This window comes from Mizuhopecten yessoensis, unplaced genomic scaffold (assembly GCF_002113885.1).
Source record: "Mizuhopecten yessoensis strain PY_sf001 unplaced genomic scaffold, ASM211388v2 scaffold11139, whole genome shotgun sequence".
NCBI classification, from domain to species: domain Eukaryota; kingdom Metazoa; phylum Mollusca; class Bivalvia; order Pectinida; family Pectinidae; genus Mizuhopecten; species Mizuhopecten yessoensis.
The window spans coordinates 1,363,738-1,391,714 of NW_018408899.1; the positions used below are offsets into that span (position 1 = coordinate 1,363,738).

General features: G+C 37.0%; 1 protein-coding gene across 1 annotated transcript; it reads right to left on the reverse strand.

Moving 5' to 3' along the window:
- Positions 1–366: 366 nt before the first annotated feature.
- LOC110466644 (putative uncharacterized protein DDB_G0271606) lies at positions 367–27,918 on the reverse strand. Its single transcript, XM_021523281.1, has 5 exons — positions 27,511–27,918; positions 6,238–6,388; positions 5,238–5,626; positions 4,449–4,621; positions 367–2,282 (listed from the first exon to the last, which is right to left on the reverse strand). The coding sequence occupies exons 1-5, from the start codon at positions 27,607–27,609 to the stop codon at positions 2,156–2,158; spliced, it is 939 nt and encodes a 312-aa protein (XP_021378956.1). The 5' UTR covers positions 27,610–27,918; the 3' UTR covers positions 367–2,155.
- Between the last annotated feature and the right edge of the window lie 59 nt (positions 27,919–27,977).

Here is a 27,977-nt window from a genome sequence, read left to right on the forward strand (position 1 = left end):
AATTATTAGATAATAATTTTGTTATCATTTCTTAAGATCAATATATGCTTTGGAGTCAGACCAAGAGTCCCCTTATAACATCCTGTGTTGAGAGCTGCTCGGTGTTTCGGTTATATCTCTGTTTCAGCGACGTTCTCATGTCGGCCGGCTAGCATTTGTATTCCTATCCAGTTATACCAATACACTTTTTTATATTGTAAACAAATTGAAGATAATTAAATATATTATTATATGTAGTCTACATCCAACGGTGTTCACTTGTAATATACATAAAACACAGCGATAAAGGGTTCCGGTACCATGTATGTCTATTTCTTAAAACTGGTATACAAAAACGAATAAATATAGCACGTGACTTAGGTTTTGATGAAGTTTTATTTCATTAAAGACAGACAAATTATATAACCAATAAAACAGTATACTTACCTTTTTGTTATAATAGTGTCTTCTACACTGAACCAACATTCGAACATAAATGTAACTTAGGTGTATGGTTCGGATATGTTAGCTCAATAATAATAATGATAATAGCAGCTATCACCCGACTTTGATAAATATCAGTGAATCTTGCTTATCTTTGTTCATACAAAAAGATCAATTGGCGTAATAGAGTAAGGAGGATATACGTTTCATCGTAATCACCCACTAGAACATTGAATAATTTAAAATAGATCAAATCGAAGCTAAAAGGAAAAAAGGAAAAAGTCATCTATAAAACTTAGCGCTATGAGTTGGCGCCTGCGTCACATACTGAAACATGAAAATAGGATGAATTCAAATAGGATGTGTAATGGCTGGTCTAGCTACACCGGAAGCGGAAGTGCTAATGTGTGTATGGCTACCAAATGTTGAATGAAATGTTATTCAAAGGGGGAAAAATGTGAGCATGATCTTAATTTACTTTGCATCAGCAGGACCTTTGTAATTATGATGATGTATGCGAAACGGAAAGGTATACTTGAGATCTACATCAAATAAGACAAGAGTTAACGTGATACTTATATACAAAGCGACACCAGACCTTTCCGGTCTAGTAACGATTTCGGAACTTATTTCCCAACTTGTTTCATTATATATCATATCATCTGCGATGAAAACTTGTTTGACTTTCTGTCTTTCGCCAAGCGAACTATGCCAAAATGACCGGCTTCCTTCTCATGGAACATATTGTCACGTTTAGAATTACGTCACAATATAAAACAACCTGATCAGTCTTAAATGTACTACTCAGAGCTCTGCACCGGGTTATAACACATACTCCAAAATAAAATTGAATATGATTGATAGCATAAAATGTTGAAATAGTGCTACAAACAGTATCGCAATCAATTAAAAGTAACAATGAAACACTAATAATTTGATGAAACTTTCGATTGTCTCGAGATTGATGTCGTTGTGTACAAGGCAGGCCGCGTAGGAATATTTTGAGTTGCTACATCTGTTAATAGATATGCAAGAAATGCCGTAACTATCTCTATAAATGTATACTCAAATTTTGTTTTAATGCATTTCAGATATTGAATTTTTCGACCTAAAAGAATTTTGAGTTTTTAAAGCTAACAACATATACAATTTAGTATCCATTACGGTACTACATCGCGGATTATCATCCATAATAGAGGAGCATATAGTCAAAGGTCACCGTTCTTCAAAAAACGTTTATTCACAATAAGGGGATGTGTTAAATCGACAGCCAGCACCTCTGCCATTAAATTGTTGGCCTGTAAGTTGATATAAAACAGGCTGTGATGGTAATAGGTGTGCAAAGTTTCTCCAGAGTTTTGTTTGTTTTTGTGAAATATTGACCGGCGTCCTTGTCCACATGGCCCCAAAATGCACATACCCAGGTTCACGGAAAAGGAATTACGCTCCCTATCTCTGAATTATTTATCCAACTGTGGTATAGTTTAAAATATAGTGGCTTTAAATGCCATCAAGCAAAACGAAATGGGGACATTACCGACCACAAATTGATAACAAATAATTTACGACACACATTCATGAGTTAAGAAAATGTATGAGCTTTACCATGATTCACGTAAATCGGTGTCTATGCGCAATGGAACCAAATTTCATGCACGGCTTGATTGCATGGGTTATTGTCATGCGCATAGAATTTAGTTAGTTTAAAGGGAGTAGTTAGACATTGTTATTATCAGACTTTGATCTCTTCAAGGTCATCGTCTACTGGAGGATCGTCACGAGCCTGCATCTTCTTTTTCTTCAAATCGTCTAACCGAGCCTGGAGCTGCAGGTCTACCTTTTCTTTGTTAGATGTATTTCTGAGAAGAGAATCAAATGAGATATCAGTATATATAATATATGAATATATACATTATATTTTGTCAGTGATGAATTTCGAGATGATCTGTTGAGGTGTGTGGACGTGTTAATTACTTTCCTACTAATATTCTGCAAACAAAAGCTGCACTATCAAGCGTTTCTTGCAAACAGTGTTTGGTAAGTGTTTCACGCATTGTTTGCGAGATATTTGCATCACAAAATGTAAAAAGCAGGCTATAATTCTATTGATGACCCTTTGAGTCAGGACCAAGCCTCGATGTATGTAGAGAACGAAACGGAACCAAACGACATGCATGTTGAGAGCGGTCGATGTTGTTGTGGACATTCATACTTTGGCGAGCCTTTCTTAAACTAAATATATAAATAACACCCTCAGGAAAAGAAACCTATCTACCAGTGACATATTGCAATGTAATGACTCTAAGAAAATAAAGACATTTCGACCAGAAAGTTTCGTTACTCAGAAACCGGTGACACCCTTTGCCACACCTCCGCTACAGTTTAACGACCAGGCGAACATAGCCTAAATCCCTACATGTAATAACAATTGTTTTCGTCCCATCAAGGACCTATGTTTGAACAAATAAACTGTAAACTCGCGCATCGACACCGAAATGGGGGGAAAATCGGATCAATCAGCGGTTTTCGATAACATGCAAAACAAAGTTGAATCTCAATTATCCAGAATATCCATAAATCGGTTCAGGAAAAAGTCGAAAATCTCTCCGACCGTCGGGACAGGAGGCTTGACATAATAATTTGCAATCTATCCGAACACTCTAGCGAGAATGACACAAGGAAAGTTAACAGTACTCTCATCAATGAAGGACTGCGCCTTCGTGACATTTCATTCGTGTCGACAGAGCGTAAACATTGTAAAAACCTTCAAAAGTCGCGGGTAACGACTGATTCCAAGAAGTGAACATCATTAACGACGTACCAACTGGACAAAGGAATTTAACCCAAAATTTAAGAAAGATTGTCAACAATCTGGGAAAAGACAGTTGAGAGGTTCAAGGGTCGTCGGCATTACACGGGCTAACACTGCTGTTTCTTATGCAAATAAGGTCCGATATGGAAGCAGTTTGTGTAGCCGATCGCGGGACAGCACGCGTCGACAAATGTGGCGGTCACAAGCGAGCAAACTCGGAAGAATGCGATGACCCGGAACGATGATCCTTGACTCGTAGTAATTAGCTATTACAACCAAAATTAGTTATCGGAAGCCGAAGCGAGAACACAATGATATGTATGTTTTAGTATCTTTACAGTTTCTGTTAAAATCTTCATAAAGTTTGCTGGATGTGTTTACTATTCGGCATCTCTTCGTCCGATACAATCTGATTAAAATCATCTGTTACATGGCTCCGCCTCAACATTTGAATGTGCCGCGGTCAGGGTCACGTTCAAGTGACCTTTAGATGAACCAATTAGAGGCGCCCTGGCAAAAGTTTGCCAGCGAATCGGAATATAATGGTTGATAGATAAATAGCGAGAGGTATCGAACAGATTAGTTTTCCAAAACAAATATGGTGGCGGGAACTGACGTTTCTACGACGCCAAGGGAAACGTACCCATTGGGAAATAATTGTGTAGGCAACACCGCCATACAGTCTTTCTTCTCTAATAAAGCTTCGAATATCTTTTTCTGTTCGGGTTTCAGACGATCAATCTCAAATAACTTGAGAACGTTCGCATCATTCTCATCAATGTCAGCCATATTTGTTACAACTCCGAGCGCCCTTTTGAAAGAGGGTCTCTGATTGGTCAAAATTTAATGAGTATTTATAAATATAAAGGTCACCTGAACGTGACCCTGACCGCGGCACACTCCGATGTTCAGGCGTAGTACGAAGTTAACGAAGCCATGTAACTTATGATTTTAATCAGATTGCATCCGATATGACATTTTTTTAAATCAGATTGCATCCGATATGACATTTTTTAACTAGCAATTTATAAAGTTTCCAAACATTACACCTGAATCCAGCTAAATGAAGCGAGTCGATAAGAATTTACACGGAAAAAGTGGTTAAAAACTAATTCAAATATGAATCTGTTTCGAATTAAATCATCTGGAGAAAATGCAAATACATTTCTAGACAATCTTTCAAAAGATCACAGGTGTAAGTCATTAAACTCACGTTTGGTTGATTTCCAAGGCGCGGTCTAGTATGGCCTTGGCTTGGTTTTGAAGGTCACTGCGTGCCGCTATTTTCTCTTCCCTTTTCCTCTGTAGCTCCTCCTGCTGTCGTTTCTTTTCCTGTATTTGTTTGTTCTCAGCAGCTTGCATCCCCGATAATATGGCGTCGGATTCCTTTATGACAAAAAACACTGCATTACATTGTATTGACAGACCGGTGTAGTATGGATAAAGTTCATGGTAACATGAACCGCTAATCTGCTCCATGGTTAAGTGAAGCTTGACACATTTTGATATCTGTTGACAAAACCCTTTCTTAATACCCTACCCAAACCCGATTTCTGCTATTTCCAAATAAATATGAACAAACTGAAGAAAACTACATATCAAAACGAGTTGATGGAAACAAAAACTATTAGAACAAATATAGGTGACGGCTTCATTTAACCGTGGGGCTGTTAACATAACCCTTATAGTGAATGAACCGCGGTTCAAATTACAATTATAGAAATTGACCCAGGTTCATTTCAACATACTTCCCAATTTCACGCCAAACCTTTATATCTGATAATGAATTGTTATATTATATAACATCTACAATATAATTGCTGTAAACTGGATCTGGGATAGATTGTAAGGAAACGCTAATTGTTTAGATACTTAAGTTTTAACAGGAAGCTCGTTTTTCACCAACCTTTATTTCTCGAAAGAGAATTGTACGCACAGATGAGTTCAGCCGAGCGTTAACTGTATGACACAGTCGTACAACAATAACAACAGCCATATTAACCTGTTTCAGTTTTTCCTGTGAAATGGAGGGCTCGCCCGAGGCTGTGGTACTGAATGGACGTGGACTGTCCGAGTGGGCCCTGGACGCTGGTCTGTTATTTCTTGACTCCGGTCTTCCACTAGACATCGGTCTTTCATCCTCACCCCGTCGAGATATTGAACTGAGAGGCCTGTCATTACTCCGAATGCTCGTGGAACTCGAAGCGCGGTCGTTTCGGCTCTGTGCGCGGCTCTGTGCGCGGCTCTGCGCTCGTTCGTTGCGTATCTGCGCCAGAGTTCTGCTCATCGGCCTCTGTTGCTCTTCCTCCATTCTGGACGATGATCGCACCTGCATCCGAGACTGACGGGATTTTTGTTGAAACTCGAGTTCCTCCTGTTGCCTTCTTTCCTCTGTATATTAGAAAGGATTCTTGAATATTGATCACGTGACAGGTGTTTTAAAAAGGGGACTTTTGTTTGGTACTTCAGAAATATAGATGAAAATTTCAATTGTAAACTAAACAACCCACAAATGGAGAGTTTGTCATCATTTTTTGTAACTTTTGTATGTCAAACTTTTATTTTGAGTTGCATTTATGAGAAGATTGTGAAAATAATCATTTTTAACATTAAAATAATATGTCATTATAAGGAATTTGTCCATGTTAAGGAAAAGAATAACTTAGAAATTGTCCAGAATTAAACGAAAAAGTGTGAAATAAGGTGTTTTCGTATACCCATGATAATTAAGGGATGAACCTTATCGTTAAGCACCTCAAAATAAACCTACACCAAGTGACGGTATATTTATCAGTAGGAATTCTTCATACCTCTTTGTACCGGAAGCAAGGATGGATTCAGTGAAAAAACATTTAAGATTCACGATTGATAAACAACGGGGCTAACGTGTGTTATACGGTTAGGATATAAAGGAAAGAATATTTAAGTAAACTTATTTTGTTAAACAGTTTTAAACCAGTTGCAACATCAAGCTGTGATGTTGTGACTCCGTAAACGCTCACCGTGCGTGCGCGCTTCGTGTTTGAGTGTTTCCTGTTCAAGGTGGTAGTCGGCGAGCTCGGCCTTGAACAACATCCGGCTCTCTCCCAGGATCCCCACAGTTTCATTGGCCTCCTTCTCAAACAATTCCATGAAAAGGTTCATCACCGTGTTCTGAAAAACAAATTTATTAAAACCGTCAACACATAATTGTTGTGAAAATTGTTTTGTATTTTTTAAACCTATAAATTATTTGATTTCTGAAATTCTCATAAATATTATATTGAACTGTGTAAATATCAAAGAGTGTGAACAGAACGGTTTATTGGTGATATGATTGGCCTATCTCGTGTAGAGTTCTGTAGACGGTTTCATAAAAGATAGGTATACAATTTGTATAATAGTTTATCATCTGTTACAAGAACTACGGGTACGAAAGGCTGGGACAGCGTTGGAAACCATGTACAGCTGTTGTTTCTTATATAGAACCTAATCGTGGTTTTGCAACGCATTTAACCGTTAGATTAAGTTAGTTAGTACAACCAGACGTACCCTTATCCACCTTTCCCAGCTATAAAAGAATGTTCGTCCAAGAACTCTGTTAGTCCATCTGGTGATCAGAAGGAGGAATGTGAAAATTCTATTATAAAAGAGGCAGAGGCAGACACTAATTTAACCACGACAGATAATCTATAAATTTTGGCGAGTACTGATGCTGCATGTAGCGGTTTCTCTTAAGGTTCCCCTTTGAGTCAGAAGAAACTCTGGCAATGCTTAAAAAGGATTCCGACGGATATGAGTTAGACAGTTAGACACATTGATTGCGTGATTATAAGCGCAAAAGAACATCGCCTAATCTATGAGTTTTTCGCTTTCACACAGCTTCTGGCATACTAATGGCGGATTCCACTTCGTTCATATGTAAATACATTTTTTCGAATGTCTCCGAAAGTAAAAGAAAACATATCATGTTAAAAAGGACTGATATGGTCGTTTTAGAAGTTATTGTTGCAGTCATTCATCAGCACGATCACGTGATCCATGCACAGTCAATTACATTTATAAATTGCCTTGGACTTTTGAACATATGAATTACATCGGTTGTCCTAGTGGTTCTCAAACTCTTTTGAACGAGATATCAATACTTTTAGTAATCCCTAGAAATGCAACAGTATAAAAAAACGTGCTAGAATAAGTTCCAACTACAAGGTTACAGAACACCCTTCAGACTAATGATCCACATTTTGCCTGATTTCTGTGTAACATTGATCTTGTTCACTATAAAATTGCTATACCAGGCTGCATCTCATGAAATTTTGTATAATCTATAATTTATTCAATTACGGATCCTTTTCACAGTTTACACGATTTCTTTTCTAGGTAAATTGTACTGTACCATAAGGTCATTTCTAACGTGTTTCAAAACATGCCTGCAATATACCTGATGTTGCATTTGTAATTGGTTTGGTTTGGTTTTATTTTGTATAATGTCCTATTAACAGCTAAGGTCATTTGATGACGTGCTTCCATGTGTGTTGTGTAAGCGTGCGTGTGTGTATGTGTGCCGGATACAGGGTATGTTCGTGTAATTGCCTCCTTGTGATAGTGTGGATATAATGCCGACTTTATAGTGCTATCTCACTGAAATACCATGCCGAAGGCACCCAGCACAGCATTTCGCCCGATCACATTATACTGACAATGGGTGAACCAGACAGAGCCCATTGCCTTCCTAAAGTGGGCATTGGATCAACATAAAAGCAAAAAGTGAGTTGTTGCTAAGCAAGGAAATAATAATAATAATAATAAAATAATAATAATAATAATAATATACAACATTTATATAGCGCCCTATATAATTTGTAGAATTACTCTAATGCGCTTTACAACATATGGATAATAGTAATGGTTATAATTGTGAAAACAAACAACAAAGGTTTCGATCACTTTCATACATTTAACAAGCAATGTGCACATAATTGAACAAATAAAAGGGTGGTATTTTCATGACGTCTTTGCAAAGATTCTAAAATGCAGACGTGAAGAGTTTAGTTTTTATGTTCCTCTTGAACTTGGCGAGGTTATTTGACTTCCTAATAGCAGATGGTAAGCTATTCCACAACGTAGCCGAAACGCTCCCGAAGCATCTTGTTTCCGTAGGTCACAGTACGAGATTTTGGGACAAACAACAAAGATTCTGACTCCGACCGCAGTGATCTTGACGGCTGATACAGGGTAACAAGCTCCTGTAGGTACTGAGGAGCTGTTCCATTCAGTGTCTTGTATGTGTATACCAGAATTTTGTACTGCGACCTGTATCGTACAGGTAACCAGTGCAACGAATAAAGCGCAGGTGTGATGTGCTCTCTCTTTCGAGTACGAGCAAATTTGTCATTTTGGTCTTGTGCAAGTCTGTCCTCTTCGGTCAACGTCAGCTAGACGCTTTATGTACTAATTTTGCGCTTATGAATTTTAAGCGTATCCATGCCCCTGAATATCTCTGTCCCGGATGTGGCTACTCGAAGCCTGTTTGAACAATTTAAGGAAATTGGTCTTAATATCCTAAAAATTCAATATTTTAATGAAAGCTGAGCACATTCCTGGTAGAGATAATGTAATCAACAAAAATGTCACTATCGTTCCCATTCATTTCGAATAGGTGTGGCTACAGAATTAGCCATGCGGGGGGTCGCGGACGATGTCATTAAAAGATGGGGGCGCTGGAGTTCGAGAGCTTACAATGGTTATATTAGATTACAGTTTTTGAGCTTCCATACAGTTAATATTGTTACTGTGTATGCTCAGTTAATGATTATTATTTAAATAATGTATTCTACGTTTCAGGAGCCACGATTTTGTGTATTTGTTCATCAATTATATTCTGCGCACATAGGGCAGTTGGCTCAAGATTAGGAGGTCCTAACCTGTGGCTGGTAAGATACGAGTTCGATTGGCGGGGGTAAAGAGGTATGAATTGGGATCAGTTCAGCCCAACATTGGACGACTACTTAAAAAAGAATCCCCCTCCATCCTGTGTTTTGATTCAATTGGGTTCCAATGACCTTGGGGTCATCAAGAGTAAGGAACTTATTGAATAGATCAAGTGTGACCTCCTTCGCCCTTTGGCCCTGGTACCAGGTGTCTGTGTTGTAGGGAGCGACCTCCTGCCTAGGCGGTTTGGCATGTTGTCTCCAGTCCTCGGGCCTTGGAAAAGGTTAGGCGTAGAGTTAATACAGCTGTAAGACATTTTGTTGTTCGGGAAGGAGGGGTCGCTATCCGATACACTTATATTACAGAAAAGGAGCTTTATCGGGGGCGGGGGCTCCTTTATATAATTTGTGAATTTGTAGTATTTCGTGAATCGTAACTGCGCCAGAAATTCTCCAAGTCTACAGTGTAATTTGCTGTTTGTGTTATTTTGTTATGAATCTTTAACTAAGTACCACTTCTTTTTAAGAACACTAATGTTCGGACATTAAGTATTGGTGTCCTTTTCAATGGCATGGTTAAACAGATATGTCTTCCCCCTTACTGAAATAGTTTTTTTAACGAACGTACTCTCTATACCTAACCGACTTGAAACGACCATGGTTCGACTGCCTCTTTTTGGTGCTTGTCTCTCATAGATTGTTGTCATCATCACTAATGTTAAAAATACTTCATATTCTAATTTCTAAAGAAGGACCTCAACAACCGGTTACTGGTAAGCTATACAAATCTACTTCTGGTCTGTTTGAATTCCACTGTCACCAGGAGGACCTCAACAAACGGTAACTGGTCAGATATCCAAATCTACTTCCGGTCTGTTTGATTCCACTGTCACCAGGAAGACCTCAACGAACGGTAACTGGTCAGATATCCAAATCTACTCCTGGTCTGTTAGATTATTTTGGCTTTAATAAATAATTTGTTTATGAGTATTTTTCTGTTGATTATCTTCTTTGCATTAACGATATTGGGATTCACGTTTAAATGCATATAAATATATGTTTCTAGTGGGTTTCCTGTTGTTATTATGCATAATAAATATTCATTTGTTTAAAATGTTGTACATGTTTATGTGATATTAGTGCATATTATATGCAAATGTAGTCCACACTCAATTGATAATTATTCATATTTCCGAGTTCACATGGGAATCTTTGAGTCAATTACATTCATAAACGTGCATGTGACAACTGAATTAGGACATTGCGTCCGAATAATGAGCTATTCAAATTAATCTAAAATTTAAAAGCTTCTGTCTACTGAACATTTTGTCCAATTAGTCTATTCTCCAGAGCTTTGCTTATCACAAAACTTGTACTATTTATCAGATAGAGTTTCCGACCTGTCAGTTATAATTCATAATGTCGGAAATTGGCGTAAACAAGTTGATGATCAGTTAAAGCAACGACACTAATGTAGTATAAACATGATTAGGATCTATTTAGTTGCGATTGCTGGAGCTTGTGTAAGCCTAGTGATAGTGAGATGTACCTGCATGTCATGTGTATAAAGCTGACCAGGCAAGGGATATACATTTAATAAGGCAGTAGATATAAAGTTAATCAGGCAGTAGATGTAAAGTTAATCATGAAGAGGATATAAAGTTGATCAGTCTGCAGATATAAAGTTTATCAATCAGTAGATATAAAGTTAATTAGGCATTAGATATATAGTAAAATTAGGCGGTAGATATAGAGCTGATCAGGCAGTAGATATAAAGTTCATCAGGCAGTAGATGTAAAGTTAATCATGAAGAGGATATAAAGTTAAGTAGGCTGTAGATATAAAGTTTATCAATCAGTAGATATAAAGTTAATTAGGCAGTAGATATATAATAAATTAGGCAGTAGATATAAAGCTGATCAGTCAGTAGATATAAAGTTTATCAATCAGTAGATATAAAGTTAATTAGGCAGTAGATATATAGTAAATTAGGCAGTAGATATAAAGCTGATCAGGCAGTAGATATAAAGTTAATTAGGCAGTAGATATGTATTTAATTAGGCAGTAGATATGTAGTTAATTAGGCAGTAGATATAAAGCTGATCAGGCAATAGATATATAGGTAATCAGGCAGTGGATATAAAGTTAAACAGGCAGTAGGTATAACGTTAATCAGGCAGTAGATATAAAGTTAAGCAGGCACTGGATATAAATTTAATCAGGTAGAAGATATGAAGTAAATCAGGTAATAGATCAATCAATCAATCAAATCTTTTATTCCTCTGTTTAGAGATTTACAAAAAGAAAGAGTTATTTACATCAAATTAATTTGAACGTGTTGAGTTTATACCATTATTATTTTGATACAGTTCTTTCTCGAATGTAAAATCATTTTACTTTTGTTGGCACACTGGTACAGTATATATTAAAAGTCAGGGTGGATTATCATTTGATAAGAAACATGAGTAGCACTTCTGATAAATTTGGCACTGTCCAAGAGGAATTCCTGGTATTCCTCTTTACTTTCTAGTTTTTCTGCTGGAACATGTTTCCCGAGAAGAGTCCTTAGGAAGTCTTCGTACTGAAGATTGCCTAAGTAGACAAATAATGGTATGCCATATTTATCTATAATCAGTGTCATGTAGACGTCACGAAGGTCAGTTCAGAGACGTATATATAACACACGTCTCGGGTCAGCTGTAGCCCGGCAAACAGTCACATAATGTAAAACAGCATCTGTATACAGTACGTTACATAGTTTACACTGTTGAGGGGAACACGTCACCATTTTACACACAAACTTGACAATTTTGAGGTCCTTCGTAGTTTTAGGTGTTTTCCACAAAATGTATGGAGACGCATACGTACTATAAACGTCCTCGGTTGTTTTAATAGAATAATTTACAGTCTGTTTCCATATCACTTTTGAGGGGAAATTGACATGTGTTATGTACACTAGCAGGAATTGTTGTAAAATGTATTTACATAACATAGACCAAATATCAGGTATACATCCGAGTTGGTTATTACATGGGTCTTGGATGTACTGGTATAACCTTCGTAGAAATATCTGTTTAGAAAGAGTTTCTGACTTTAGGTGAATGAGAGTAGAAAGGAAGTTGAGCTTCCTTTTGTCGATTTCTGACGGCAGCCTAGGAAGGCTTAGCATAGATTCACACATATCAGATCTGGCTAGTTTCCGGAAGCATTGAGTTCTTTTTGCAATTGTGTGCTGTAGGACGTTAATGCGCTGTAGATCATTTTTAGTAATTTTAGACAAAAACTCGGAACCGTAAAGAAAACTTGGAATTATGACTTTCTTGTATAATTCCGTTGTTTTTAAAGGGTTGGTCTATTCACAATCCTGTCCAAATTTGGTTATAAGATTAAAACAGTTCCTGCCTTTATTACACCCGTTTTCTATAGCTAACGTACTTTTGAGATTTGTGGAGATAATAACACCTACATGCTTATATTAGTCCGAGGTTTGTAGGTTATGTTCCATGATTGACCATTTGAAGTCGTTATTCCGTTTATGGCTATTCCAGAAGATCAGAACTGTGCTATTGTCCGCATTGTACGTGAACTTCCATGTTTTCGCATATTTTGTGCAGATGTCTAGTAGCGTTTGTAAGGCTGACGGACTGGTTGCAATGAAGGCAATGTCGTCTGCAAGAGCTGGGTTACTACAATTTATGTCGTAAATCTTGGCTCAAACTCGGCTATGTTCCAATTCTAAGAGAAGGTCATTTATAAAGACGAGATATAAAAAGCTGGAGATCACTCCTCCTTGTTTAATTCCAGATTTGACCGGCAGCCATCTTGATCTTGTACCGTGTGTCATAACTGTGCTATATATATCAATATATGTATTATTAATTAAAGTTAGGATTTTCCCTCGCACACCCAACTTGAATAGCTTTTGCATAAGGCCGTGATGCCAGACAATGTCAAATGCCTTTCGCGTGTCTAAGAATGCCACGAATACTTTACTGTTGTTTTCCAAGTTATAGTAAATGGTCTCTCGCAAGTTAAAAGCAACTGTGGAGCAGCTGAGGTTTCTTTGGAATCCTTGCTGCTGTTTACAAAGTGGGTTTGCGATACACGACAACCAGCTCTGGATTCTATTGTTTATGAGTTTTTCTAATAGTTTGTAGATTGCCAGAAGTAATGTAATCGGGCGGTAATTATCTGGATTATTTGGGGCTTGTGCCCTCCTTTATAAATTGGAATGACAATGCCACATTTCCACGTCTTTGGTATATATCCTTTGTCTAATATTGCGTTAACAAGTTTCAGAATACAAAGAAACAGCTAACGTCCCCCATAACGCAAATGTTCGTTACAGATATTGTCAACTTCAGGTGCTTTGTTTAGTTTCAGGTCCTTGATGGCATTTATCACTCCATCGATTGTAAACTTGTAATTATGAATATCGGAGTTTTCCAAGACTGTGTTATCATGTGTTAGAGATGATTCGTCAGCATCAGGTTGAGTGTAAATCTGTTCAAAGTAGTTTGCGAAAGCTTCACAGATATCGTTGGGGTTCCGGAGGGAGTTTCCGTTTTAAACTAATTCGGGGCATGGATCAGCTTTTACGGATTTGAGTCTACTAATAACCTTCCAGAATAGACGAATGTCAACTTCCGCTGTGAGTTCTAATTCTTCTTGACATTCTAGTAAATACGCGTTATATGCATGTTCATGAATTTCTCTGAATATTTTCTTTGCGTCCTTGTAAGATTTATAACTCTGATACGGTAGACCACGAGGACGTCCTTCACTGATCCACAAAACGCGTTTTTGTAAAGCGTTTTTGTGTGCAGATTTTACCTCGAGGGACCAGTGCGGTTATAAAATGGGTATTATGATTTCTCAATGGAATTGTATTATTTGCCGCTGTAAATGCCGAGAGAGTCATAATTTCAGCGTAAGTATCTATATCACATTGCGTTTGTAATGGCATATCTAGTAGCCCTTTCAGTTTGTCCGTAAGCACTAATTGATAATTAATCAGGTCGTTGACAGAGGCTTTGTTCCGGGCTCGAAGGTCGTCCGATATTGGTGTTCTACATGAATGATCTCGCTTTATCGGCACGTTAAAAGTGCAAATGATCGGGAGATGATCTGACGATATGTCCGTTTCTGAGGTAGTGAATATTTCACAATAATTAGCTGAGTTGTAGGCAAAAGTTTTGTCGGTGAACATATAGTCCAGCATCGTCTGACAGGGAATAAGCGTGTATCTGTAGCCTCGACAGCTACTAAGACAGTTTAAAGGAACTAAATTAAGGTCCGTGATTACCTTCTTAAGTGCTTTAGATTTGTGTTTTGACACAGGGTACTGAGGGTTTTCATTTATCCTTGCATTAAAGTCGCCACAAAGAATCACTTTTTCTGACAGCGAATAATAAACATATGCGTCACGCAGTTGTAGATCGTAACCCTGTAAATTACTGTCACTTGGCATATACACGCCTAATAGGGTGATCATTTCAGTATTATTAGTATGTATCTTTATTGCTATAAGTCTATCATTGCTGACATTATCGAGCATAGAAACACTATAGAATAGGTCTTTCTTTATCAAAGTCACAACTTTGTGACGTAATGATTCAAGGATTACGTCATTTCTCGTTCTTGGGATTCCGTAGTATCGATTGTGAATTTTATCTAAAATATTTACATTAGTCGCATAGATATTTGCCTAGGTGAGAATGACAATGTCACTTTGATATTCTGGCATAGACAACAGTTGTCCAATACATGCTGCTGATGAGGAAATTCCTCTAGCATTCCAAGTCAAAAGCGTCAGGTTCATGGTGAGCAGAAAACACACGAAATAAAATGTAATGATACACATTGCTGGTATAAGCGGTTTTACTTCTTTGGATGTTTATTGATCGTTGGACCAATGATCTCTGGAATCTCTATTCCAATTATATTGGTCGTAGTAGTCTGAATTATTATCCTCCCAGTCGTTCGCCGCGCTGTCGTTGTAAGAACGGTAATCGTTATCGTCTTCGTGTCTGTAATCAGAACGACGTGACGTCGGTTTTCGGTATGAACGCGTATCGAATCCTGAACTGCGTTGATCTATTGCGTTGTTTCTCTTTTCATATCGATGCTTTTTATGCTTTTCACCCATGGACGACGAACCACGTCATCGGGCCAAATATCTGGTACGAGTAGAGACTCGGAATTCATCTCTAGTACATTTATTTTGGCATAATACGTTTCTCCTCTGTTTTCAAAGAGAATAAAGTGTGTCACTTTAATACCATTATTTTGAATATAGTTCACAATTCCACTACGTGTGGATTCCGTTGATATACCACTGATGTAGTAGCTGGACGTCCTACGTCGCTTTACTCCAATAAAAATATCGGTATTCTCGCCGTTATGCTTTGTACGTTGTTCCATACTGTAGGAGTTCTCAGCTGCTGGAGTTACAACGTCATGGTTCGAGCAGTCCCGAGTTTTTAACGTGGAATTAGAATCGCGGCTATTTACTTTCGGTTGTTTTTCATTGCGTGAACAAGCGGTATTAACTTTATTTGTGTCCGTGTTTAGTTTGGATTTACTCTTGGTGATACGAGTTTCCGTTGTTTTAGGCGACGTGTCGCTATTTTTGGAATTAAGCTTGTCGTCGTTACTGTCCCTAGTACTATTACGTGTACGCCGTGTACTATAGTTCAGTTCAATAGGTGACCCGTGCGTTTGTTCCGTTTGATTTGGCACGCTATCACTCTGGACAGCAGGTTTATCGATATCGATGTTCTGAGGAGTATCACTCACGGTCCTGGGGGTGTTTACGGGGGAGTCCTGGGGTATTCGGGGTGACAATGTCGGATCAGTTACATTCGTGTATGTTCGAATACCGACTGATTTTGTTGCACCGATGATTGTTCGTTGTTGATATGATATCACACCGACGGGTGTTGTCCGCTCTAATGTGTTCGAGATCATTTATCATACGTTTCTCGGCTAACACTCTGTCTTTAAGAGTCTTTTCTACTTCTTGGAGACGTTCCACTACCGGGTGTACAGAACACGTTAGCGGATCAATTGTCATGTTAGTAGATGACATAGCTTGTACATTGTCCGAGTTACGTGGCTGATTATCTTGTTCACTTTTGGTTAATGTTTGTTGAAGGGGGGTCCCCAAAACAATTTCCTTTTGACTCTTGTTTCCTTCTGGAGCCTCATGACAACCTTTACTAAATACTTCGTCGATCTCCGAATTATCACCATAAACAAAGGATTGGATGATAAAACAGTCTTTTGCATTTTGAAAGAACTTGAACTTTTATTCGTTGTTTTTCTGAGGGCCAGTTTCCCTTTTGGTAACGATGAAATTGTTTCGCTCTTTGTAATAATGTGTGATGATACCAAGTCGTTAAACTTTCGTTTTGTCCCGCTGTTTCCAACATTTTAGATATATAGTCATCTATAGAAAGATGGAACAGTTCATTATCAAGCTTTTCAATAAATTGCTGGTTAGGTATCGGAATGATGGGCTGTGATAGTGTTAAAGTCATCTACATGATGAGTGCCGTTCACAGTACCTTGACCGGAATTGTCATAATTCCGGGATCCACTTCTAATTCCACATTCAGGGGCAGAATTCCCTTCTAAACCTTCTTGGTCACTGTGTTGACTACACATGTTGACTTCGTTCCGCTCAGTACAGGAACTTTGGTCAGAATTTAGTACATTTGCTTGATTACTTGGGAGCAGATCTATCGTGTGACCGTCAATGTCGGCCATCTTATATAGTATCCATTTAAGGCTTGTGCATCCCGAAGTCCTTGAGACAATATGAACAACCGGCAACCGGACTATAGAATCACACTGGTATTTAATAGATTCCAGTCTCTGTTTTTTTAGTTTAATGTTTTTCCATATACAAGGCTATTTGTAACAATTTAGTTTATTTTGTCAAATGTTTTGTTCGATGCTTGCTGGTTTTACTGGTAGCTCGAAAATTATTTTGAATTCGCATGCAGTATGCGGAAAACATTTGTCTTAGATAAAGCATGTAGAAGTGTTCATAAAGTGTGTCTACGCGGCGTAATGTTTACATGTTTTATTTGAAAAGTTTGAAAGGATTTTGATAAGATGTCAATGTTTTCAATGTAAAATGCCTATTTATGTTTCCTTTTGTTTTCCACAAAAAAATATTTAAAGTTACTTTTAAAACAATGCTATTACATAAACACACGTAGTGTGTTTTGAAAAAAAAACGGTTATTAAATACTTTATAAAAAACATTTAAAGTTACTTTTAAAACAATGCTATTACATAAACACACGTAGTGTGTTTTGAAAAAAAACCGGTTATTAAATACTTTATTTACAGAATCGATTTATTTTTACATTGTACTTAAAACAATAATGATCATATCACTACCTAACTGTATTACAAACCTGATGATTTTGATGTTTTTATCTAACTTTCTTTTCCTTTATAGTGACACATCAGCCTCCTCAATATATGAAGTTGACAAGTCGCAGTTGTTTTCGCGAATACAAAACCTGTTCTTAGTTTAAGGACTGTTTGGATGCATAATAATATTGATGAATACATGTACATCAAGTAGTCAGGGTCCTCTACCTAAAGAGTTTCAATCTACGTCTAAAAACATGGTACGGTCGACATCATGAACTGATTGCAAGACATTGACTGACAGCTGAGTGTCAACCATCATACTGCACTGTGCTTGTGATGGAGACCTACATACATCATGATGAGTGCCGTACTGGGTGTCGAAGGCGCTTATCATTTCGTTCTAAACTTTTTTTTTATTAAATAATGTTTTATTTGCATCTATTATACAAAAACGATTTGGCACAAGTTATCTAAGTTATATAAAGCCTTTTCCCAATACCATGTTATGATATAAATAGATACATATACAACATGGCAAATTTTAATTTAATTAGTATTTTCAATTAAGTTGAGTGTCACATTATATGAGAGACTTAACTTCTAATGCGGTTTGTTCTTTTGTTTTCGCCTCAGTTCCTGATTTTGCCAGTTAAGATCAAACGATTTCAGATTTGGTCCTTGAGTGTTCACGATGTGGTACATAAATAAAGATGTATAATTTCTTTCCTATTTGGTGCTCGACATTGGTATACAGAAAAAATCCTTTCAGAAACTATCGAATATGCCGAAATATTAAGATGGACAAACAATGTAAACCTCAAATCGGGCATTACTTATATGGTGATTCTCCTGTGAATGATTTTTTTAATTAACGGTAAGTAAATATAGTTTAGGTTTAAATTTATTAATTTATATCTAGTCCCACTTAGTTTGCCTATAATATAATACTTAAATTTCGATTTGGAAAATGTTTTTGGCATTTTGGTTAATGCTACAAAACTAGCATTTAAATAAATGCTCTATTACAACACAGTCATGTCTTGTTTGTTTTTTGTCAAATAAACTACCAGAGTTCTCTGGTGTGATGTGGTTCAGCGTACATATTAACCAAACACGAGGCTATTCCTTCTTTGCGTATTGCAGAGTTATCTTCTCTTGGGAGCAGGTATTGATTGTTACGTCATTGGTTTGTGTGAGAAAATTACGTCGTTTTCTCAAAAATTGATGACGTTCCTCTCACAAACAAGTGACATAACAATCAATACCGGCTCCCAAGAGAAGATAACTCTGCAATACGCAAAGACGGAATATCTGTATTTATGATCACATACAGTAATTCATATATTACTTCCGTCTCTTTTGTAAACGTTTACATATTATATAATGGTAGTATATTTTACTATGCGAACGATGCCACGTTAATATCTTTTACTCTGTGAAACTAGTTGGTTTCCTTTCACACTAATGAAATATATATTGTACGAACGAGAAACCACTAACATTATCTCAAAATCATTAAAAAAAATCGTATAACACAATACATAAATGTTACACCAAGTAGAGCGTCAACAGAACATCATATGAATGCATATAGAGAGCTTCTCTATTTCGCTTCGATATCAAAAACCCATTTTTAATATGTATGTTGAGTGAAACTGTAACTATTTATAGGAAACTGTTTCTTTCGCCATGGATATAGATTTGATATATCGTTTTTGAATAAAGAAAAATGGCAGGACTCTCATGAGAAATAATAAAGATGATACACCACAGTGAAGTGGTACAGGGATCCGTCATTTGATCATGACTTCCCCTCTTTATGTAGTGTTTGATCGGAATAAGCGATATACAGAAGAGACATTAGATTTTGTCGTCAAGAGCCATTGCTTTGCATGCATAGGTCAATATCTGTCTATTACTTCCCGATATCACTAGCACGTATTGAACTATCGTTGATGGTTCTTGTAGTAAATTATTCAGTGTATTTCTCGTTTTACTGTTTATGCAACGGTAGAATAATGATTCCTTCAAACGAACAAACAAAAGTGATTCCATCATTTGTATTATATAAAACTGAGAGCATATTTTCAATTTAAATTCCATGAAATTGCTCAGGTTGTGTACGTTTAACCTGTACATGTACATTTCTGTATATATTTTTTTTATCTAATCAACAGTCTTTTGTTAGCTCACCGGGTCCGAAGGACCAAGGTGAACTTATGCCATACCGTGGCGTCCGTCCGTCGTCCGTTCGCCAACAATCTCTTTAAACAACTTCTCCCTCTTAACCACTGATTGGAATTTAACTAAATTTGACTGGAAGCATCCCAAGGTGGTGGTGATTCAAAATTGAACAAATGATGGGGCTGAACCCCCAGGGGGCTGAGGGGCGGGGCAAAAAGGGGGCAATTTGGCTATATTGCTTTAAGCGACTTCTTCTCTGGAACTAAGATATGGATATTGACCATATTTGACTGAAAGCATCCCTAGGTGGTGGAGATTCAGAATTGTACAAATGGTGTGGCTGACCCCCAGGGGGCTTAGGGGCGTGGCCAAAAAGGAGCATTTTGGCTATATTGCTACAAACGACTTCTTCTGTAGAACCATGCACTGGATATCAATCATATTTAATCAAAAGCATTCATGGGAGGCAGGGATTCAAAACTGTACAAATGGTGTGGCTGAACCCCGAGGGGGCTGAGGGGCGGTGCCAGAAAGGGTTATTTGGCTATATTGCTTTAAGCGACTTCTTCTCTGGAACTAAAAGATGGATATCAATCATATTTGACTGGAAGCATCCCTAGGTAGTGGGGATTCAAATTTGTACAAATGGTGGGGCTGACTCCCGAGGTGAAGGGGTGGGGCCAAAATAAATGTATTACTTGGAAATGGTTGAGATCCCCACCATATAACCATATATACAATTGCTGAGTATAAAGAGAAGAATGCACATTTGCTTCAAGGATGGCTCCAGGTCTGACCCCACCCTTGGAGACATGTCCACGGGCCATAACTTTAAAACGGTTGAGATCCCCACCCCAAAACTATATATACAAATGCTCGGCATAAAGAGACGAATGCAGTCATGATATTATAATAGACCCTGGGGTCTGACCGAACCCCTAGGGACCTAGTTTCTTTGTCACAGCTTGGAAAAGGTTGAGATCACCACCCTATAACCATATATACAATTGCTGAGTATAATGAGATGAATATACATATGCTTCCAGGATGGCCTTGGGGACTGCCCCACCATTGGAGACTTAACCCCTGGGTCATACTCTTCGAAATGGTTAAGATCCCCACCTCAAAACTATATATAAAATTGTTGGGCATAAAGTGACGAATGCAATCCTGATATTAGAACTGACCCCAGTGTCTGCCCCACCATAACAGACTTAACCTTTGGGTCATAACTTTGAAACGGTTGAGATCCCCACCCCAAAACTATATATACAAATGCTGGGCATAAAGAGACGAATGCACATATGCTTCAGGATGGCCTTGGGGACTGTCCCACCCTTGGAGACTTAACCCCTGGGTCATAACTTTGAAACGGTTAAGATCCCCACCCCAAAACTATATACGCAAATGCTGGGCAAAAAGAGACAAATGCAGTCATGATATTAGAATTGATCCTGGGGTCTGGCTACAATCCTAGAGACCTAGGTTCTGAGTCACAGCATGGAAACAGTTGAGATCCCCACCCCATAACCAGGCATAAAATTGCTTGGCATGAAAAATCTAAAACAGATATGCTACAAGGATTGGCCTTGGGGTCTGGCATATTCCTTTGGATCTCATTTGGTGAATATTTTGCCATGATTGCTTAGGTATCAAGGTGAGCGATACAGGCCCTCTGGGCCTCTTTTATTGATTTCATTTTGTTTCTGATGTTTAAGATCCCTTTCTTCTTATTTTTAATGAGCTTATTGTCTGAAACATAATATTTATTCTCTCAACTATTGTGTGTGGTGTAAATGGCATACCGTTGAAGCTGTATTTTACCAGACTTTCAATGCTTTTCGTATATAATTGAACTTGAGCATGCTGTCAGTAAAACCGCCAATCGGGAACCGTCGGCACAATTATCAGTCGTTGTCGAATGACGCACTGTTGTAGGATGACATAATCCAAAATGGTGGGGTTTTTTTGTCCATGGATTTTTTGACTGTGCAAAAAAAGCTAAAAATATATATAAAAAAGCGTCAACACCATAGGACAAAATTACCAAAGTGTGAACAAATAAAAACCAAAGCTATCCCTTATTTTTAACACCAAAACGTCCATAAACAATGACCAAATTACCATAATGTCAACATTCAAAGAGGAATATTCCCCATGTCGACATAATAAGACCCAAGATATCACAACATCCATGTAAGAGGACACATTTACCAAATTGTCAAAAATGAAGCTAAAAGATACCACAGTGTCAACATGCAAGAACAAAATACATTTGTACACGAGGCCATAACGTCAACATGTAAGGGTAAGACATGGTTTGCTTGTCGCTTAGCGTCCTCGCGACAGCCGGGGTGATATAGATACGGAGGTCACGACATACCACAACCTTAAAAGACAATGACAAATGTGCATCATAGCGTCGATACAATGGAACAAAGAATGCCATAGTGTCATCAGAACAAAAGCAAATCATAACGCGACAAACAATATGAAATGAGAAGACAGCAAGAGAAAAGGAAATATATCAATTTCTCTCATTTTCTCGAAACTTTTGTAGATATATATTTTCTGCAACCTACTAAATTGTAATAGGGATTGTTCCAAGAATGCCAACGTTAAACAAAAGGTGTAAACCAGGATAAAAAGTAAGAATACAAAAGAGAATATCAACTTAATTATATCTGACGTAAATAAGAGATATTTGAAAATGTTCAAACTGCATCAATTCATAAATACGACTTGGATGATTAAAAACCGAATACTAGTATAAACAACTGTTTATCCTTCGGTGGCGACATTGAGGCGCGCAGGGCCAGTAGAAAACCCTAGAGACAAATATATTAATTGATTGTCACATCAAATATAAATGAAAGCCTAATGCACTTTCTGAAAACACAAGCAAACGCATTTAGTATTCGAGAAGATGAGGCGTATTTCTATTACACGTATCTGTTTATTGCAGGCTTAAAGTGTCTCAATCTACCAACCATTTAAAGAATCTATGATTTATGATCTATATAATTTTAATATTTCAAACCCTGGTTGACATGGTTCGCCATTGCATTGATGAAAACTGAATTAATACACTAAAGTTTTAAACAGATTGTTGACGACGATCTGAGTATAAGCTACATTGTTATAATTAGAAACTGTAAAGACATAACAAAATACACTACAATGGTGGCGGTGTGAATACCCTGGTTCCCAAAGATAAATTGACAATACAGTTAAGGTAAACACCTAACTAGCTGCACTTAAAACTTACCACAATATTGTTAAAGAATGTTCTATCAATAGATATATTTAAGAAACAATCAACGCATGTGGCCCGAGTTGATTATTTTTCCAATCTCAAGTTATATTTTCCCACTAAAATAAACAAACATAATTTTTTATGTTTACTAAATCTATTCTGTCAATGTCTACATCAGTGTCTATACGCCTATGATAAACAGGGTGCTTTCTGATTGGCCCTTTGAACTCATCGTCGTGCATCCACAGTAGAATGCACAATCAACAGTAGGGCATTGAATAAGATTAAACAAGGCCGATAAAGTATGAAAACACTTTGACCTCGCTGAACTAAAGTCTCTGGGGTCCGTGTAGGGAGTCTTAAGGAGACAAGAAAGAGGTCAAACTGAAAATGGCATTCATTTACATCGGTTTATGTCGACAAAATGACGCTACTTAGTAGAGATAATTGAACTGACATTTATTCCTGCTCGTGTCCGGAAAACAGAATTTTGAAGATTCGCTAAATTCAACATTTCAAAAATCAATAATTTCCCCAAAGTCACCAAACCAGTTTGTAGCTCATTTGGAAGAATAAACAATTTCCTTTACGATGGTGTAGATTAATGGCTTCTAAATAATATGACATATTGCAATGATATGGCTAAAACATGTTTGGGACAACATTTCCTATTAACACAACAATTAGTAATTCCTTTGCCTTTTACACTATTTTATAAAATATCCAAATGTTGAAATGGATGACCCTGACTGCAAAGCTTGGATAGGTTGGTCACAGAACAGTTTCTCAACATCCGTTCGTGTTTGGTCCCGTTTTTTTCTTCTTTGGTATATACCAAAGCTACACAAAATGCTCCTTTACTTTATCTCTTGTAATTAAGTGTTCCGCTCTTTTTGGCATTTTCCTGCCTAGTATTTCATTATACAGTACAAGCATTGACTAAATCTATAGTTTCAGTGGTCTTTGGTCCTGACCATTTGAGTATGGAACATATACTTTCATAACATCATAGACAAGCTCACATGGTTGGAGCAAAACGACAATGTAGGCGTTGATCAGGGTTTTAGAGATGTCCTGCCAATGTTAGAAGCATCTTGTATGAATACCAGTATGTACTCATATCTTAAGACTGTCCAGAGACAACACTCTTATATCCAGGCTAACATTGACAGAACAGTTACTAAATTCCGATGTATTGTCATGGCCGTTTTAAGCATTGGATATGTTTTAGAACTCAATTAATATCCAATTGCTTCATTAATATAATTGAGGAAGTGCTAAAGATTGGGACTGCATGTCAAACTAACGAATCTTTTGCAAACATGTTTTCTGTTGATGAAATATTTCTTCTTTTCTGTTAGTTTTCAGTCAAAATAATTAGACTATATGCAAAGCCATGAATTCTGATGTATAGACCATATGGTGAGTTTTATATTTTCCCATACAGTCTTATTACAATGTACAACAATATCAGTTGTCATATACTGTTAACATCAGTTTTCTATTATCAAAATTTCCGCTTATAGCATCCACATTGATGCAATTGCATGGAAACATAGCATATGTTTGGGTTTGTTTTTAGTCGAGTCCTAATAATTATTTTGGCCATTTCTATCTAAGAAATTAAAATCGTGAGATAGATTGTCATTAATGAATGTATAATTCTTTGCACCTGAATTCTTTAATAGCTCGACCTAATATGAAAAATATTAGACACTAAAAAATGACACTGTAACACAACGTTATCACAAAAATATAGACTCAGAAAAAAATGAAACGTAGAGACTTTAACTTTAACATCACCAAAAAATAAAGGGTAAGCATTTCCTCCACAATATATTTCAAGACGTAACCCAGGAAATTTTCAAGGTCGCCAATGAGTAAAGCAGACACTTACGCAATGGAAATCATATCGTGATTATGATTGTTAAATTTCTCCAATTAAATGGAAGCCTTGTAACAACTACCATTGTTATCCCACTCAGTTGCAGATGTGCCTTCTTTTCTAATCTTTTAATGGGATACACTAGAGGTTGACGTTATCGATACATTAGAAATCCCTGGCATACACTGTAGATGGTGAAATGTTTGCGACAAAAGGACGAGCCTGACAAAGTTCCTTAATGTTTACGATACACGGGTATAACTATTGAACAAAGTAAAATCCGTAAATATAATTCACATGCTTCCTAACATATTTTGAAAGGAAATGCATGTCTGAGAAATGTAGATTTTGTTTAATTAATAGATTAATTTGTCATTTGGTGAAATAAAATACATACCCAGACAGCGACAATAAGAAAAATCACTGTATGATTTCAATAGCATGACTTTTTATATTAGTGACACATATTGGGGTTCCAAAACGGATAGTGAATGGCTATCATGTAATCTTAGTCGAGTTATCTAATTTTCAAAATGCATAAAGGTTACCCAAATCTCTTTGAACATTTGGAACTTAAGTAACTTGAGTTTAATATACATGACTTTCAAATATCACGGGTTTGGGGACCGCTTTCTCCCCATATCAATTATATTTTATCTAGAAAACCACATATTTCCATTGGAAAAAACATTACACTATGTCTCTTTCCGATGGGTTGAAACAATTGCCATCAATTATGACGTCACAATTGAAGACTAAAAGCATCGTTACTTGACATAATGAGAAGATTGACCAATGAAATGAAATAAACGTCCAGTGTGTTGTCGACAAGTGGGCTACCAGAAATGTTTACCAATACCTAGCAGGTTTATTCAATGAGTCGGGAGTGATGAAACCTATAGTGGTTGTTGAAGAATGGAATTGGTGTATAGCTACCATTTATCAGTACGAAGTTATAGGCAATGTTTTGATAAAATATACTCGGGTATTCTCCCATTTTAATTTCAATCACTGAATATAGATAAAATACAATAAAATAGGACGGCAGAACAGTAAAGGATGACACATCTGCACTTAAGAGAATGTATACTTGATGAAAAAGCTATTGCATTCCAAAATTAATTATCATATAAAAATTAATTACATTTCAGGTTCTGGAAAGAGGTCACATTATTGTCAGGATACATTTGTGTTGATATAGTTTATTGATTGTTTGTTCACTGTGGCCCTTACTCTAGGTTCGAAGAAAAAATAACGGCACTGTGTTTAGGCAATATAAAAAGGACACATTTTATTAAATGTGAGGAAGAGGTCCTCTGAGTTGACATGTTATAGATGTCCAACATGGATTAACATTTTGTTGATCTGCAGTTGGGTTCCTTTTCAGGAAATTCTATCGTTGTATAATTTCATTTAATCGCTATATCCAAAAGTTGGTTCACCACATGGGTCTAATGTCGATTATGAGTTCCTTTAATATCCTGTCCTGTATTGCCATTTTGATTGCTGTGTTTATTTCGATTTCGATTTCCTGCCTGATATTATGATATTTCACCGCGTAGTGTGAAGCTTCTTCCTGACCTACTTATGCCATTGTATTCTAATGTTGGGATTTGTTTTTAATATCACTGAAATTAAATATATTTTATGAAATTCTGCATGTACTTCTTATAACAGTAAGTATTGTGCATGTTTGAATAGAACAGCAATCTTCGATGGAGGGTCGGTGGTATCCAACATTACAAATATGACGTCATATTAATGATGACGTGTGGGTTTTGGCATTTACAGTCAACATGAATTCAGCTGCATTTGGTATGGTAAATATGACCTTCTGAAGCCTACATAATGGTTTCAAATAATTTGCACGTTTCAAGTAGAGTCGGTTACAGATAACCAAACGTAGTTATGCTGAATACCAAATGAAATAATATTGGGCAAAAGGTAGCCATTTAAAACGGGATATAGAAAGAAGACGTAACACAAATAGGTGATTGACTTTTAGATCAAAAAGTGCCAAAAATGAATTACTCTGCATCATGCTGACGTTTCGTCCTTCTGTTACTTATTGATGATGCTAAAGGCCAAAAGTTAGAAGTCCAAATCGGTCTATACTATTGGAGAAACAGAAGGGAAAGTGCGTAAAACTCTTTATAATATCAATTTCAAGTTTCTTTCACCATTGCTGTTGCCTGTCAGAAAGATTCATTTCTATGCTTTCTTATCACGAGGCCATCTTTGTATGGTGAGCCCATGCATGTCTTATTGTGCATTGATGCAGTACGTGTGGATAATAACATCTATATCCCATTTATTTATCATTTAATTAGAAATCCATCCATCACGAGACAATGATAAAACAAGTACCATGTCTATTGCTATAAAACACAATTTTTACAAAAATTTGCGTTCGTTGACAATTTGAATTATTGTCGACTATTCTTCGGGAAACCTGACAGTATTCCCCTACTTTTCCTATTTTCTCATTATAACATTGGCTTTTTCCACCTTTTGCCTTTTCCCTATTTGGGTTCTAGATTATTGGTTGAAACTTCGGTATTCTCTTGTTCTTTTAGCTCCAAATAACATAATAAGTTCAGGGGGGTACAAATAAGGATCAACTCGAGGTACTCGAAAAAATATACGTACCCTTAGGTCTGATGACATCTCGGAAGAGCTGAGATACTTGAACACTGCATCATCCACATTCTCCGTCATATTCATGGCTGGTGTCTCCTCCTGAGTCATGCTGATTTCTTTTGTATAATACGGTAAACTTAATGTCCAATACCGAACAGATATCAACACAACTTCCTAATGAAGTTCTGTTTACCGTGAAATTTCGTTCAAGGGTGAAAAGTCTATGGAATCCTTCCCATGTGTGTTCGATACAATGGCTGCCGAAACGATCCTTGGTTTCGAAGTTCAATGCAGCTTTTCAGGAAAAGATGAGTTCTGTAATTCTATTTTTCAGGAGTGGTTATCCTTTTCCAGCCGTGTGATATACTGACTGCCTATCTTCTAAAAAGGTATATACATATTCACAAGGTAAGCATCCATTGGTATTGATCTATCCATATTAAAAATTAAAACAGACTAAAAATTAGCCTGACATC

What these genes read in the sequence shown, in the direction of transcription:
- LOC110466644 (XM_021523281.1), bottom strand. Translation starts at nt 27,609, where the DNA reads ATGACTCAGGAGGAGACACCAGCCATGAATATGACGGAGAATGTGGAT. An exon ending in AGATGTCATCAGACCTAAGG is followed by an intron (nt 6,389 to 27,510) that starts GTACGTATATTT and finishes TTTGTTTTTCAG; the next exon opens with AACACGGTGATGAACCTTTT. An exon ending in GCCTTGGAAATCAACCAAAC is followed by an intron (nt 2,283 to 4,448) that starts GTGAGTTTAATG and finishes TTCTCTTCTCAG; the next exon opens with AAATACATCTAACAAAGAAA.